The 18,239-nt window shown below is 34.7% G+C and overlaps 1 protein-coding gene across 3 annotated transcripts in view; it reads right to left on the bottom strand.

Annotated features, from left to right (window-relative positions):
- Positions 1-18,239, bottom strand: part of LOC129224397 (intraflagellar transport protein 46 homolog) — a 62,188-nt gene that overhangs the window by 21,719 nt on the left and 22,230 nt on the right. For all 3 annotated transcript variants that reach the window (XM_054858845.1, XM_054858846.1, XM_054858847.1), the window contains 4 exons: positions 12,667-12,801; positions 10,441-10,553; positions 10,248-10,314; positions 4,495-4,555 (listed from right to left, as the gene is read on the bottom strand). In XM_054858845.1, coding sequence (XP_054714820.1) covers positions 4,495-4,555; positions 10,248-10,314; positions 10,441-10,553; positions 12,667-12,801 — 376 coding nt within the window. The remainder of the gene's footprint in view (positions 1-4,494; positions 4,556-10,247; positions 10,315-10,440; positions 10,554-12,666; positions 12,802-18,239) is intronic.

The raw sequence follows: 18,239 nt of genomic DNA, 5'->3' as shown, positions 1-18,239 counted from the left end.
TATCGTTTGCTAATAAAAACATTTACTTTAACTGGATATTTATTGTCTGCTATCAAAGATATCCCACATTGATAAGCAAAAAATGGGAGAAGAGAAAACACTCTGATTTATTGCACATGGCACACAAAAGAACAAAAATACAAGATTGTTTCGACTTTTAAACCAACTTAGATCATGCCCATAAATAAATACATGTCCTCCCTTATACACAATATATTTACAAAAGATGAAAAAGATGTTGGGAGATCGAACATAGTAACAACTTAAGAAATTCCAATGAAAACGCCATTGCATTTCCTGGGCAAAATTAGCAACGTTGTACCCTCGTTGCAGAGAAACTAGGGCCTATGCAGTCAAACCGCTTTACCTGCGCTCATATCTAGTGGGAATGGACCTATAGCTAGAATTTTGTCAAAATCCGTGACCCTCAAGGTCGTGCCGTTTGGTCGTCAGATTAAGTACACATCATTTCTCTACCATCAGTCCCATCCATTGGAAACTGACAAAGTGCGGCAGAAGCTTTAAATAAAACTTAAAAAGAAATAGAATCACCTATTCAACCCTTCTATTGTAAACTCTGTAGACCACATAGTGACAGTTTTGTTACTCAGGGGATGAGATCAAAAAATTCGGCCGTTTACCATGTGACTTGTTAACTTAATAGCCTCACTCACTAACAACAGCTATATTTCTTGGAATCCGACCTGTTTGTTCTCAGGAGCTTGTATTGCCTGGTTTCACTCTTTTGTGTTAAAACCTGTAGTTTACAATGTGGTGGAAGCGAACCGTAATCTAAGATTTTTAGATTCTCTTATCTTTTTTCTTTCAAACGGCAACTAACCACATTTCGCCAAAATTGTCGAAGAGTGTCCGTTTTAATGAGAGTAAAAATCCTTTCTACAAGAAAAGTTGTATCCGTGACCGAGTTTGAGAGTCTCCACTTTAATAAAGGGACATTTAATGTTTTAATCCTAGAAAATGGAGGAAATAAAAAATTAAAAAAACTGTCCGAAATGAGGGGTGTACGTTAAGCGAGGTTTCACTGTTTTACGCACACTTAAAGAAATTTATTTTCTGCAAAACAACTCTTTTAGAATATTAATTGTTTATGTGCAAATATAGATGTAACCGCAATAGAGGTTTAGCATTGATCTGTTCAAACAAGATATTCCTCTTTAAAAAAATAATTTAAAAAAAAAAAAAATCCAAGAAGTAATTCCAGGTTTTTAAAGAAAAACCTATTTGCCAGAATTTGTTTATAAATATCCAACAAAAATTACTTTAACCCCTGCCCCACCCCCCTCTTTACTTTTTTTTTTTTAAAGCAAAGCCTCTACAATGTCTCCTTTCTTAGAGGTACCAGGTATTTTGTGTTGAGATATGCATTGCAGTCTATATATAACTGCAATATGCTGCTTCAAATTGCTTAAAGCCAGAGCCCTCAGCACGAAAATCTTTCTAATTTAAATACTAAAACGCTTCCCCCACCCCCTATTTTTGCGCTTGGATATAATTTAAATTTGTACACAAATTGGGTGATCCTCAATTTCTCCTTCGAAAAAAATTTGTAACTGGAAGATTAAAAAGGATCTGGTTTGTAATGTTTGTTCCGGTTAAGGTGGTGGGGTCATGATCCTTCCCCCCTTGAATCCACACCTGTCCCCCCTCCCCCTTAATTTTGCGCTTGGATATAATTTAAATTTGTACACAAACTGGGTGATCCTCAATTTCTCTTTCGAAAAAAATCTGTAACTGGAAAATTAAAAAGGATCTGGTGGGTTATGTTTGGTTTGGTTAAGGGGGTGGGGTCATGACCCTCATGATCCCCCCCCCTCTTGGACCCACGCTTTTCCCCTCCGTAAATTTTGCGCTTGGATATAATTAAACTTTTTATAAACTGGGTGATCCTCAATTTCTCCTTCGAAAAAAATCTGTAATTGGAAGAATAAAAAGAATCTGGTGGGTAATGTTTAGTCTGGTTAAGGGGAGTAGGCTCATGATCCCCATGACCCCCCCCCCTTTGGATCCACACCTGCCCCTGCCCCCTTAATTTTGCACTTGGATATAATTTAAATTTGTTCATAAAGTGGGTGATCCTCAATTTCTCTTTCGAAAAATCTGTAACTGGAAGATTAAAAAGGCTCTGTTGGGCTATGTTTGGTCTAGCTAGGGGGGAGAGTCATGACTCCATGACCTCCCCCTTGACCCACACTTGCCCCCCAACCATAAGTTTGTGCTTGGATATAATTTAAATTTGTTCACAAACTGGGTGGTCCTCAATTTCTCCTTCGAAAAATTTAGTAACAGGAAGATTAAAAAGGCCCTGTTGTGTAATGTTTGGTCTGGCTAAGGGGGGGGGGTCAAGACCCCCATGACCCCCCCCTTGGATCCGCGCTTGCCTTAAGATGACAAGCAGAATATGTTCAATGGCATTGGGAGATGAATTCTCCAACGGGATGGTTTCTCTCACAACAGCCATCTTAAACATAGTCACTGCTTGAGCATCGATAGGACTGTGGCTGACTTGTCCATACTCGTTAAGATACAGCAGTTTGCACAGGGGAAGGAGTTGAAACCTCCGACTGAAGACGTTTCGTTTCTCCTGCCTTCTCAGGCATGGTTGGCCCAGTGGCTTTCGCCTCCCATACCAGCCTCTTCCTCTCCTGCATGCACCAGCACCTGTTGCATTTTTGTGCAAAAGAGCACTCTCTGCCTCCCTACTGCAGAGTAGGTGGGTAGCAGACATGCAACCTCACCCTCCTGGTCGGTGGGATGCAGACCCACACCCTCACCTCCTCCAGCAACAAGGTTGCTGGTTTTTTCCTTCAAGACAGCCTCCAACTCCACAGGAGCTGGGAACTGTGAGGTGGTTAAAGGTCAACACCCACACAACCACCCTGTACGAATTAGTGCAAGGCAAATTACAATGAGGTTTCTGCCCGGTTCCTCGAGGGGACTGTTTCAGACATCATACAACACGGATGCCATCCATCCATCAGCACGGTGCCTCACACCTTGGATTGAGTGTCCATTTTAGTCGCCTCTTACGACACGCATGGACTACGTTGGGCTCTGCTTTGGTCACCACAGGAAGAAGTTTAATTTTAGGTATAATTTTTTTTCAAAACATGCCAACTCTTTCAATGAAATGTATTTTAATGTTATCAATATTCATATACTGCTATTGTGGAAACAAAAAATTTTCTTTTTTGTTGTTGTTAATTTTATGCATTGATACTGGATGAAAACATAGTTTGCATTTCTACACTAAAAACATTCAGAAAATTTCAACCTATCTTTTTGAAATGAACTTTTTACAATTGAGTAAAATGTTAACTATTTTTATGTCAACTATAAACTATTTCATTTCTGACAGGTATATAATACTTTTAAGCAAACAAATGATAATGAAAACAAAATTTTTCATAAGTGAAATTCTTCTGATAAATATTGGTCTCAGGGCTTTTAAATATATTAAAATGCCTAAATTAATTCTGAGTATGAATTAAAAAATTAAAAACATAAAAAATGGCACATTTTTATTATTTTTTACGTTATGAAAAAAAAATGAGAGACGGGAAAATTAAAAAAACTTGAAATCTTTAATTATACCTAGACAGATGATTATTGATAACTCGGAACTGGAGACTGGGAGTATTTGTGTAACTATTTTTTTTTTTTGATAACCAATCACTCTTAAAAAGGTGTAGCTATGTCGAAAAAGAATATGAAACAAGGAACAGCAATATTCAACACAAAACTTCATATATTTTGTATCAAACTTTAAGAATAACAAAAGAACTGGTTAGCATATTTTGACAAGGATGCTACTGAACTTTTTACCTTGTGCTTAAATTCAAATTATTCAATAAATGAAATATTAAAATAAAGAGTTTTTTTAATCATTTTTTGGACAATCAATACTCTATTGCAGCAGTTCCCGACCTTTTTTCCATTGCAAATCTCTTCTAATGTCCTACAGAAATTGATGAACCCCTTGCAGTCAGTAACAGTATTAAAGATAATAAAATAACAACAACAAACAGGGTCCAGCTATATTTTTTGGAAACACCTGGGCACAAAATTTATTTGCGCCCCCCCCCCCCCCCCCATCTTAATCTGGTCCTGACAACAAATCTTGGAGAAACTTTTTGGTTTTGACTTGCTCAAAAACTTATAACAAAAACATTGTTTTTTTCTTTTTTGCTAAATAATTTTGTATAAGGTTATACTTAACTCTATTTAGTGCACAGAAAAATAATTTTCACTAACAAAAATATATATTATCTTTTACTGTATTGGTATTTTGCTGCACATTTAAAACAAATCCCTTTCTTAGATACAACGCAAATTATGTTGGGTCACTTTAAACTTTTTTTGCTGCATATTTTATACTGTGACAAGTTTCACTTTGGCAATTTTTCTGCAGACAATGTTTTATTTATTGATTGTAACAAAATGTTTTAGATTATAGAGTAGTAAAAAAAATGCTACCACAAATCAAATCCACATATTCCTCGAGAGAGCAATCCAAATCAGCAGATGGCAAGCCAACCTATTAAAAAAAAATATCAGATAAGGAAATAAAGTAAAATGCTTTAGGAAGATTAATGAATACTATTAATGAGAGAGTGAAAATTAAAGCATACAGGTGTCTCAAAATAAATAATTTTTAGAGTAGATATTCAAAGAATAAGGGGGGGGGGGGAGAATCACCAGAATAGAAAAAAAATCAATAGGGAAGAATATATGAGATAGCATTTTCAGTCCTCCCCAGTTGATATTGCTTAAAGAAATATTTGTCCAATAGATCATATGTGGTCTTCATTCAATGGAATAGCACCCCAGGGCAGTTTCCTCCACTATTTAGCTCCATGCTTTATGTAGGGATAGCATTTCTTTATTCTTTTGGGTTATGCCATCAATCATCATAAATGCTCTAGTTAAATTTCAGAAATCTTCAATTATTTTCTATTTTGTGATTCCCTTTTTACTTTCTTCTATATCTAATATATAGAAGAAAGTATTGGATTCGTGCAAATTTTCGAATTTCGAATTTTGACGGATTCGAACGTTTTGAGGTGTGCTGAGTCCATTTCGACTATTTTTGGAAAATGTCTGTCTGTCTGTGTGTATGTGCATCACGTCTGTGTGTGACCAGTTTTTTGTGGCCGCTCTACAGCAAAAACTACCGCATGAAATCGAACGAAATTCGGTACACATATGTGCCCCTATGTGAACTTGTGCCCACTGGTTTTTGGCGCGAATTCCTCCAAGGGGGGTGGAGCAATGGGACGTTTTTTGAGTTACGTGTGATTGCTATTCCTCAGGAAGTAACTGGCGGAATCAAACAAAATTTGGTCCATATGTTGCCATTAACAGGAACAGGTGCTGATTCAATTTTGGTGTCAATAGCTCAAACGGGGGTTGAGCTATAGAACGTTTTTTTGTCGTCAATTGTGACTGCTGTATATCTCAAGAAATAATGAACGGAATGAAAGAAAAATTTATCGGAAAGTAGTCCTTAGTGGGTGCAAGAGCTGATTTTATTTTGGTGTCAACAGCTGAAAAGGGGGGTAGCGAAATCGCCCGTTCTTTTTTTCCATTGTGAGTGCCCTATCTCAAGAAGTAATGCTACGTTCTGGTTGAAATTTGGAATATATGTGAATCCATATGTAAACAGGCTTTGGTTCAATTTTGACGCCAATCGCTCCAAGAGGTGTTGATTTTTTTTTTTTGAATAAAAATAGCTTTATTAATGCAACAATAAGAAAGATAAATCGTAACAGATTGTCGTCTGCGTATTTCTCGTGATTTTAATTGTATGGAAACGATCGGAAATATTACCTCAATGATTTAAAACTTTTAACTGTTGCCATCTTATGTTTGTTAACAAATAAAATATTTGTAATTAATTCAAGCAAGGCTTTTAAAATAACTTTCAATTTTCGCTCTTTGCTTTGCTTTTGCAATAATTCAGACATTGGGATGGTCGTCAAGTTTTTGCAAGTGTAATTTTGTTTTTGTTGGGAATATTGCTTCCTCATCAAGCATGGAGAGGAATCAGAAAAAAAAAAAAGAAAAATATAGAAGAAAGTTTCGTGATGGCCACAACATACTAGTTTTTTTTTGTTAGTTGTCAAGACATTTTTCTTCATCACAGGAGTAAGATTTTGTACAGACTTCAGGGAAAGAAATCCGAGAAGATTCAGCAATTTTCAACAGGCTTTTAACAATGCAAACAAAGCAGGTGGAGGAGAATGTTGCTTTTTAACAATTCACAAGTAACTCTTTCAAAATCTAGAAATTAATTAATGAATTAATCTCAAAAGGAATCTATATGTCAAAATTTTCTTCGTTAGGATTCTACCATCGGTTATTAAAATAATTTATTTAAATTTCAGAAATTTTCAGTTATTCCATTTAGTCACTAAATTTCTCCTGTTAGTCATTTCTCTAAATCTAGGGAAGCACTTTCCGAACACACGAGAGGGTGTCAAGCAGTTTAAGTAATATCAGCAGACTTTGAATAAAGCAAATAAAGGCAGAACAAGTGCAGAAGAATGCTGCACTTTTTAGCCTACTTTCCCAGTAAAAGTGAGAAAAAGAAGAAAAAAGCATGAAGGAAATCTTAATGTATCTTAAAAATATTGTGAAAACAAAAAAAAAAAGTCAAAAATAAATAAAATAATTAAATAAATATTGAAAAATTAAAAATTAGAAAGTAGGGTATTGAGATGGGGAAAAATGTCTGTCGGTCTGTCTGTCCCCCCTAATAACTTTTGAATGAATAGTCCGATTCAAAAAAACTTTTTTTTGTTCGAAAGATCTCGGTGAGGACAGCTCAATCCCATATTTCACTTTTTGATTTGAATTCTATTTTTTGTTCAATTTTGAACAGTTCAAAAAAACTTAACATTAGCGCCTACGGGGAAATTCAAGGCAATTCCGAACTGTGAGGCGAATTTGCTTCAAACAAACTTTGTAGGAAAAAGCTTTTGATGAAAAACTTGTACATGAAATATCTTTTTGATTTGAACAATTTTCCGTTCAATTTTGAACAGTTCAACTCCCTTAACATTAGCGCCTACAGGGAAACTGAATGTCAATGTAGATTCCGTACTTGAAGGCAGATTTACTTCAAACAAATTTTGTTGGAAATAGCTCTTGACACCAAACTCCAGACATCGACTCCGAAAATTTAGGGGCACTTGACTCCGACTCCAACTCCTGTGCCCAACAATTAATCGGACTCCGACTCCCCGACTTCGACTCTGACTTCGTAGATTTGGCAAAAATTTATACACGGAGGACAAATGACTGACTCTGATTCTTAGATATTCGACTCTGACTCCTTTACCCCAAAATGAGATTGACTCCGACTCCGCAGCTAGGGTTTTGACTGTGAAATAATTATTGTTGATCTGACTTGTTTTTATTTTTATGCTAAAGTTTTAATTTAGGTATTCAGTTTTCGGCGAATAAACTCGAAGTCATTTATGTTTCTACATAAAGATATGCGCAGACGATTTTTTTTTTTTTTTTGACAATGAAAATTATTTCTTTAAGTTGACATTTTATTTTTTTATTTATTTTGGTAAGTGCACTAATTAATTTAAAAATTGTTTTTGGCAACAGGGGAAAAATAAATGATTTTTTTTTGATATGATGTATTTATTTTAATCAGCTTATTAATTTTAATTATTGTTTTTTCGTTTTGAAAGCTGTTAAAGATTTTTTTGAATGGAAAATTGTGAATGGAATATTTTATTCCTAGAAATCAGCTTAAAGTATTTTGAAAATATGTTTGAAAACATTTGCAATTTTAGCTATTTTTGAGAATATTGATCAGGTACTAGAAAGTAGTATGGGTATACGGGAAAGTAGGCTCGTCTAGTTCTAGACAGAACTTCTTGTTTTTACTGAATTAGCTCTTCTAGTCACAAAGGGAATTTAGGCAAACAATAAAAGTTAAAGATAAAATTTAATGGATGTAAAATACATTTGCACCTTAAAATAGTAAAGATAAAAAAAAAAAGAAGCTTGCATACTATGCCCTTGTAACACATACATAGTTAACTCTTATACGTCTCATTTTGGAGAAAAGGGAGTATTTCAAACATGTTTTATTCCACTAAGTCTATGTACGTAAACACCTTCCCGGTCACACTGTGCAGTTGGCCAGGTTTTGGTTATGAGATCACTGGAATTTCTTTGGTGAGCCCAGTAGATTAGCTGTGTTTCGGAACGATCATGGAAACAGCGTAGTAGTTCTAGTTCAGCAGCAGACGACGTGCCAATCACAGAGAGTAAAACTTGAAACACGATTGGATTGGCAAAAAAATAACATGTGATCTCGCTAATCACGTGGGAGTAGTTACAAACAGGTCGGCTACTAGAGAGTAACCACAAGCATTTCTGAACAATAGGTGGTGGCATCAAAAATCAGCTGATTGCGTTTCCGAATGCTTGCGGTGGCACCGGGGAGTGTTTCTGAACATAGCCTAAGGTGCAGTTTCACAATGTCATGGGGGTCATGACCCTCCAAAACCTGCAACAATATTTGAATGTTTGCTCAAAAAAAAAAAAAACTTCGTCAAAAAAATAAGAAATTTTTTTATTCAATTTTTTTTTGGAAAGGGGGGGGGGCTTACATGAAGGGGGAGGGGTCATGAGGCTCGCGATTCCCCTCTTCTCCCTCGTTGATCTCCAAGAATACTTTGTAATCGTTTTAAGGTTCATTGTATTTGAGTAGTGAAAATGATTGCTTGAAAAAAAAGGAAAGAAAGAAAACCTTAACGAAACCATAAGGAAAAAGTAAATTTTTTAATTCCTTTTTTTGTGGCATTACGTGTCATTTATTTACATATTGCTTTCTTGAGACGGTGGTTCTTATGGCGCCATCAGACACCAGTTAAATAAAAAGAAATAAAGAAGTGTCTGCTTGCTGTTCAATTTATAAAACAGTTGATTGTGTAAATATTTTTTCTGTGAAGTCTCTAAATTATTATTCCTTTCTGTTGTGATTTTTAGACAGTTTCGTTTTTGTTCGTGCTGAGTTTACAGCATGCATTCAAAGTTCACCGTTAGAACAGGAAATATCATACTGTTCCTTCACGGCTTTTACTAGATGAATCTCAGAGGTCAAACCAAGTGATTTATTTCAATTATTATAATTTTAATTAAATTTAACCTAAGTTCAAGAAAATTGCGGTGGGTTAGACTCCATTCTGAAGCATGACCAAGGGGTGTCCGTGAGCGAAATTTTCGAAAATCTTGGGTTACCGTTTCCGAAAATTTAGGGCTGACAACACATTCTAAAGCTGAAAAATTAAATAATAATAAAAAAACTTTGAAACTGGTTATTTCTGAGTTTTGTATGCAAATTTGAATTTTTTTACGTGAGGGGGGGAGAGGGGGTTGTCGAGCATCCTCATAGTTTCCGAAAATTTCAGACTGTTTTCAGAAAATGTTACTTGAGTCTACTATCACCCCTGGCCATGACCCCCCCCCCCCCCAAAATGAAATCCTGTATGCACTCCTAAGCAAATCTCACTCTCTGTTGAAATTTGAGTGAGGAAAAAAAAACTTTTTAAATTTATTTTTCACAAAATATTACTATACCTCAGACTACCCTGTCTTTTTGCATAAAAAGGTTCATATTCAAAAAATATTGAGCTTATAACAATTCATCTATTGGACAAGGAAATAGTTTATGATGAAAATTTTATTCACAAATAACTACAAAACATTGCATTTTAATAAAATAAGTTAAGAAGAATCAGCTAGTGATGATAGCTCAATTTTGGTAAAATTTGAAGATGTAACATTTATGGCAGTATAGCTTTCACAACTTAACTTTCATATATAAAGAGTCAAATCTAGGAGCATTGTATTGTGATCGTTAGCATTCATTTCCAGTATTAATTTTCCAGTATTAATTACTCAAGAGCTGATAAAAAAATAATAACATTGAAGTGCTTAAAAGAAGGTTCATCCAATTAGGAGTTAAAAAATTCATAAATCTTTCATGCTTGTAGAAATAGCTTTAAGTATAAGCATATTTAGCTTAAAATAAAAATGCCTGGACCAGTAGTATCAAGATGGGCAGCATATTTAGCATAACCCATATTGCAGCACATTTACAAAAACTTAAAATTTAAATAATGTCATATTAGATGTATTGAAATATCAATAACTGCTGTTGAACACATTACAGTTAAAGGTGAAAAAATATCAACTCATACTTGATTTAAAGTTTCTTCAAACTCTGGAGGCCACTCTTGCATCAATGTATCAATGTCGGGCATATTTCTGAAAAACAAGTACAAAATTCACCATCTTTCTCCCCAAAATTATTCAAGACTTCAAATTTTGCTGTAAAAATGGGCAGATTGTATTAATAATTTAAGGAGAGAAAAATATTTTTAAAAAGATTACCTGGAGTAATGAACTGTAGGTGGAGGTTTAGATCTGTGCAGATTGGATATGCTGTCAATCCAGGCATCAATTTCTTTGGGGCGCTTATCAGCGTTTTCCAAGCATTTCACAGCCTTTAAGGTAAAAATGGATTTTCTTAACAAGATGATGGCAAGCAAGTATGCAAGCAGAGCCCAATCATTGTGATATTGGATATGGGGCATAGTTCTATTTCAGGGCCCCCTAGGGCCTGACTAAGATTTTTGAAGACACTGGGCATGAAATTCATTTTGTGACCCCCCCTCCCCCCATATTCTATATAATGAAACTATAAAATATTTCGATACTTGGGTATTAACACAACCATGCTAATTTTGATGGTACCTCATGTCACAATATAGTTTTATACATTTACAAAGTAGAAGAGATATAGTATACGATAATTATATAAGATGTGGTTAAACTTGCCCGTTGCAGATAACCCTAAATATCAAAGTTATCTATGACATAACTTTTAATAGTAAGTACAGACTAAACAAGGAGTGGTTTTGGGATTTCAAAAGAGATCAAATTTTTAAGGGGAAATTTTATCAACAAATAAGATATTTTTTCCTTGTCTTGGCATTTGCAAAAATATCAATGATATCATTGTACTGTAGATTCTGAGTGAAATCATTATTTATTTTTTATTAGCATGATAAATTAAGGGGATTTTGGGCCTCCCTGAAATCCAAGAGTAGGGGCCTGTGCCCTGCATGCCCCTGCGGTAATTAGGCTCTGTATGCAAGAACAACTCACAACTGAGGCAGTGAGAAGAAAGGGGATGTAAATAAGTAACTATTGTAAGTAAGTAACTTTTTAAAGTTTCTTATAGAACATGTTTAAAGTTCAGATCCTTAATAGGCTTTCTCTGAAATTTTTTCTCCAAATCATACTGCATAACAGCACCCACCAGAGCTACTACTGTCTAACCAACCATCAATTACATGGAAAGGATTATATCCGGTTTATGGGCGGAAATGAACGTATCTATTAGTTTACAGGGGTGGTATTTTGTTTGTTACAAATGTGCCCTTTAGCTTCTTAATTATTTAGACGCACCTTTGCACACATGACAATTCATTCAGGGCAAGCATTTATTTAAATATAAACTACATTCGATCTATATTCTTACTACAAAAATTATTATATAATTTTGAGCTTACCATTTTGATTTTACATTTCCTGACAAAGTGAAAACATTTTCCTTCTTTTTTTTTGTTAATTCCATAGAAACTCTGATTCCACTCTTTTTCAACTTGGAAAATGCAATAAATTAATTAGGCACTAGTGACATTATAAAACGCGTGCATCAAAATCCCATCGCTATTTTCCCTTCTCCCCTGCTAGATTCATTCAGATGGAATCGTCTGAACTTGGCCGATTGCCAAATTACATACCACCCGGCCGTGGTCAAACAGTAGTACCATTTCTTGCACCAAGAGGAGAAGAGATTCCCCTGTTATTTGTACTGGTTGTGGTCCAAAAATTTAATTTTAGCCCTTACATCTCTTTGCTTCTCACTGTCTTAACTAATAATCAGCAAGAAAACAGCACAAGAGACTTTAGTTTAGCAAGCTGTTTTTCCTTCAGTTATGCCAAAGTCTTAAAAATAGTTCGGATCTCATAGTCTTGGCAACAATGAAAAATATTTTAAAGGGATATTTTTTGAAATTCATGTTAGCAATCATAATAATAATAATAATAATAATGAAAAAACCCAGCATTTTATAATTTGGGCAACATATTGACTTTTGGGCATTAGTTATTTGATTAAGTGCTAAAAATTAGCCAGTAGCATTTTCAATCAGAGTATATCTGTTATACAAAATTTTGTTCCATTCCTTACATTACTTTTTGAGTTTGAGCACCCAAAAAAAATGTTCATATTGTACACATAAGCAGATATTCAACAAAATGGTGGTATTCAAAACTTTTTAAAACATATAAATCACATGAAAATCAAACATTTCCACGAATCCAATACTTTCTATTGAACACAGTATAAAATTAATGTATGAATGCCAGCTTTCAGAAAGCAGCAATTTCTGACTGGAAAACAAAAAAGAAAGAAATAGAAAAGTTTCTCCACACTTAATTTTAAGGACACTAAAAATTAACCACACTTAACTTTAAGGGCACTAAAAATTTAGGCAAACATAAAGATTGCAACAAATCATTGAGTAATAATCTGTCTGAAACACGTACCACAGATTTGGAAGTAGTTTCTTTTGAAATGGCCCTCAGCTGCAAGTCAAGAACGGTCGGATCAGACTGCTTGGCACAAGGCTCATCCAATGCGGTGAGTCCAAGCTTGTCAGGAACTCCATCAGGCCTAGGAACCTGGTGTTAAAAAACAAAAGTTCAGTCCAACCACTGTAAACTTCATTTATGCACGTCAAAGACACATCATTTTTTATTTCATGAAATTAAGAAAAATTACTTTTTCAACAGGGTTCTAGATACATGAAATGTAACTTACTGGAAAAAAAAAACAAAGGTTGTAGGTATTTTAAATAGTTTTTACTGGAAGAAATTGTTATTTGCAAGAATGCTCTAGATCTTCATTGGAGATTGATAAACTGAATAGGAATTACAACCAATTAATCAGATTTTTTTTTTTTTTTTTTTGATTATCCACTAAGTTGTGCGTACAGTACATATACATCAGTAATTTATTAAAGGGTTCAAAAGTATTTTGCTTGGGAACAAGAAGGAGAATATTACATGCCTCAGCTTCAAATCATCCTCATATAATTAATAGCCGATGATAAAGTAACCCATGTGTACCAACAATGAAACTCGCGCCACGGCATGATAATTTGATAATATGTTTTGGTAATGTTTAACATGCAGGGAAATGCTTTATTGTGACAAGGCTGAACTCGATCCGGTGACTTAACTGTTTTACTAGTAAGACTGTCATTTTAGGAGAATAAAGAAACGTAAAATTTGGTCAACAGTGACCGCTATCTATTGGAGTTAATGTTTTATCCATTGGAGTTAGGGTTAAACTGTCAAATTTAACTTCAACTACCAAAATATCACCAAAGGCAATCGCTGCATTCAAATGTATAAAGAAGCAAATTTTCACACATCATACCATGACGGGCGACTTTCTAGTTAGGAAATAAATGTGATTAAGGATTTGGCTGAAATGCAAAACCAAAATAAATTGTCAGTTTTATTATTTCTTTTACATAAAAATCAAATTACAAACAACTTGAGAAAAAAAAATTTGAATTAATGTCCCAACACTTTCCATGTTTTGCATTGTCGACTCTGTTGCAGACATTTTGAAAGTAAAAATAAACATTCACATGGAATTTAGTAATATTTTTAAGTTTTAGAAGTATAACTTCTGTGCTTATTTAAGCACTAAGAATTCTACAGTCAGCTAAACAAGGTGAGTCTAGTTGTTTTTTTTCTGATAGTTAATTTGTTGAATGTCCACACTGTTACATTTGTTTTAAAGACTAAAAAAAGCATTTTTTTCTTTGAAATTTCAGACTGAATTAGTTTCAGAATCCTGCTTTCATTTTGTGCTTGTTTTGTAATTATAGCCTTTCTTTATGATTAGATTATTGTTTTAAAGGCTTATGTGTAAAATCTTTTATACAAAGTGGTCAAAATATTTAAAAAACCTTCATAAATTACTAACCTGCAAACCACTGATACTTTTCTTATACACAAATAAAAGAAGAATGAATGCAAAAAAGTGATTATTTGGTGGAAATTATTTAAATTGATAAACAAGATTCAACAGTTTCGGATATAATTTATACTACTTCCTTTGAAATGATCCATACGCCATAGGAAGATAAAAATATAAAGTATCTGTGCAGATAACTGTAAACTATCTGCAGGTATTTAAAACAATATATAGTGGGTAAGTAAAATTTTCAGTAATACAATGCTTATTTTGCTTTCAATAATGTATCCATGAAACCAAGAGATTAATTTCATTAATTTAACTAGCTTTTCAAGAAAACCAATGTTTAATATTAATATTAATTTAAAAATTTTGAGCAAAGTACAAATTTGCAGCAAATGTATCTGCACAGCGGCAAATGTATCCATGCACAGTGTGCCTGTCTACATTATCCAGCTATGCCATACACATAGCAAAACGAGCTGATGTGTCTCACATGACTTCCTTTTACTACAATTTAATGTCATTTTCCCATTATTGGCAATTTTAATGTGATTTAATAGTTCACTCTCTAAATATCACCAACAATGGCCAAATTGAAACCAGATTTTTTTTAAAAAATCGCCAAATTTGTCGCCAAGTTAGTGACAAAACTTAGCGACCAAAAGACTGGCGATATATCGCCAAGTGTCCGCCAAATTGTAACACCACTTGAGTTTACATCGAAATTAACAATGATCTCCCCCCAAAAAGGGGCAAAAGACCCCTTTAGAAACACCCGAATGCAACCAAAAGGGGAGATGCACAACTAGACCCCACTAGGAGTCTACGTACCTGTTAAGTATTGTATTGTTAAGTATTGTATCATGATTTTATTACCAACAATTCTGCTCAGTCCAATTTTTAAAATTCATCTTTTCCAATATCAAGTTACGTGCTTTGTTCTCTCAATGTTGCCAATCTGCTAAAACTTAAAACATAAATACATGACATGCCCTTTTTAAAGGAAATAAAAAGTATTAAAATATTTTCTACAGTAATAAATAAATAATTGAATTCAGTTCAAGTGTATCCATATCGCTGAGGCTTGACAATAGTTCTTGACGATCTTCTTACCGGGTTTTCCGCGGATGCTTGCTGGACATTTGTTTTGTGAACTATTTGTTCTGGCATGCTTGAATGTTCTTTATTTATTTCTCGATTTGATCCCTTAGACAAAGTCGAAGGATAAAAATCTTCCACTGATCTTGTTTGTGAAGAACTATAGTGTTCTGATTTGTCTGGACGAATGTAAAATCTATTTCTGCGATAAACTCCACCATCCTTCCCTTTAATAACGTAAGACCGAGAATTATGATTGGATTGAATGACAGTTCCTTGCTTCCACGGCTCGTTCGGCATTTTACGAAACCATACCTTTGCCTGATTATGAAGAATTGGCAACTCTTTTCCATGTATGTTTGCATGTTTATTTTGTGCTTTCTGTCGCTTCTTTAAAGATTCTTGTGCTTTCTTTAATGGGAAGTTTGGTCGCATTTTCTCTGGATGCGATGGCAAAAGGGATCTAAGTCGTCTACCCATCAACAACTCAGCGGGAGAAGGAAGATCAGAAGATGGTTGGGTTCTGTAGTCTAACAAGACCGTATATAAGTCTTTTCCATCTTGTGCTGCTTTTATCAGTGATTTTTTTATTGTCTGAATTGCTCTTTCAACCTGTCCATTGGCCCTAGGAAAGTACGGTGACGTGATCTGATGATTTATGTTCCATTCCATGCAAAAACTTTTTACACACTCTGAGTCAAATGGCGGTCCCCCATCACTCACGAGCTCCTCCGGAATGCCATGTCTGGAGAAAATAGATTTAAAGATAGTAGTTACGTTTTGTGCACTGTTATGCTTCACTGACTGAACTTCCACATATTTTGAAAAATAATCAATCAATAAAATATATTGTTGACCTTGCAAATGAAAAAAATCACAGCCCACTTTTTGCCATGGCCTTTCAGGTACTTCTTGTTCAATCAGAGTTTCTTTTTGATTGTTACGTTGGTGTTCCTGACAAATTTTACATCTGTTAATAAGGTTTTCTACATCAATATTCATGGAAGGCCAGTAAAAGTATTCTTTTGCCTTCACTTTACAAGCTACTACACCTCTGTGAGTCAAGTGCAACTTATTTAGTATTTCTGATCTTGAAGCTTGTGGCACAACTAACCGTTGACCGCGACAAATAATTCCTTCTTTTGTAGAGTATAACTCATCTCTACAATGCCAGTAAGGTTGGGCGAGTTTCTTAGTACTTCGTTTATCATCCCACCCATTTTTTATATGATATAAAACATCTTGTAATTCTTCATCATTTACAGTAATTGCTGCAATATCTTTCCACTTGCTTGGTGAAGCCCGAGTTAGAATATTTATTTTTACACTTGCTTCTGTCTCTTCTTCATTTTCAAATTTTTCTTCTTTTAATTGAGCTCTGGAAAGTGTATCAGCAATGAGTAATAATTTTCCTGGGACGTACTCAAGTTTGACATCATATCTGTTAAGTTTAAGGAGCATTCGTTGCAGCCTAGGTGATATAGTATCATACTGCTTCTCTTTTAATCCAATCAATGGTTTGTGATCAGTCTGAACGATCACTGGTCTTCCATAAGTATAGTAGTTAAAATGTTCTAAACCATAGATTACGGCAAGCAACTCTTTTTCAATCTGGGCATATCGTTGCTGTGTCTCACTTAGTGATGCTGATCCATATGCTACGGGTCTGTTGTCTTGCAGCAGAACGGCTCCAAGTCCATTGCGACTTGCATCTACAGATAATGTCACAGCTTTATTTTCATTAAAATATTGTAAGCATGGAGCTTGTACTAGAGCTTTCTTGATTTTCTCAAAATCTCGTTGAATATTTGCGTCCCATATCCACTGTTTATCTTTCTTCAACAGTTCTCTTAAAGAATAGGTTAAACTCGAGAGGTGAGAAGTAAATTTAGATAAATATGTCACCATACCAAGGAATCTTTGCAACTCTTCACGGCTCTGTGGTGCTGGAAAGTCAACAATGGCTTTTACTTTCTTAATATCTGGTTCTATTCCTTTGTCAGATAAAGTGTGACCTAAATAATTAACTGACGACTTTGCAAGTTGGGTTTTACTGATATTGAATTTCAAATTGGCTTCCCTGGCTCGCATTAAAACTTTATTCAATAATTTGCAGTGCTTTTCAATGGACGATGAACCTAGAGCAATGTCATCAAAATATGGGTTTACTTCTGGCATATCATCAAAAGTTTCTTCCATAGCTCTCTGAAATTCCTCTGCAGCGTTATTAAGGCCAAATGGCAGAACTAAATACCTATATCTTCCCCATGGAGTTGCAAATGTAGTTAAGAATGACGATTCTGTATCCAGTGGTAGTTGCCAAAAGCCATTCTTTGCATCAAAAATCGTAAATATTTTACTTCCTTGAAGCCGTGTGATAAGGCTGTCATTTGTAGGTATCGGGTAATGAGGTCGTAAGATAGCTTCATTTAGTGGTCTTGGATCCAGACAGATGCGTAACTTTTTTGCGGTATTAACAACAACAATGCTGTTCACCCACTCTGTTGGTTCATCTACTTTTGTAATAATTCCCGAATCCATCATATTTTTCAGTTCTTCTTTAACTTTATCATGCAAAGCAAGAGGTATTTTGCGGGGTGCTGCTATGTGAGGGGTGTAGTGATCTTTCAGTTTTATTTTTACTGAACGGTTTAAACGACCAACCCCTGTAAATACGTCAGAAAATTGGTTCAAAATATCCTCAGGAGTTTCACCCAAGTAGCTCACAGGTCTCAATACATTATAAAGTCTTTGAATAAGACCTAATTCCTCACAAGCTTTGAGGCCTAATATTGGACTTGAATCCAAAGAGGTAACTAAAAATTTTAGAACCTTATTCACTTTCGCTGTTTTACATCTAAGCATACATTCACCAAGAATCGGCACAATATTATCGCTGTAATCAAGTACAGGTGTTTTGATTTTCTTTACCAATGGCTTTTCAACCCACTTTAATATCTCGCAATTTGGAATGACATTAACTTGAGCTCCCGTGTCCAATTTAAATGTGACTTCATTTCCATTTAAG

The sequence above is a fragment of the Uloborus diversus genome, chromosome 6 (assembly GCF_026930045.1).
Source record: "Uloborus diversus isolate 005 chromosome 6, Udiv.v.3.1, whole genome shotgun sequence".
NCBI lineage: Eukaryota > Metazoa > Arthropoda > Arachnida > Araneae > Uloboridae > Uloborus > Uloborus diversus.
This window is presented reverse-complemented; position numbering and strand designations above follow the sequence as displayed.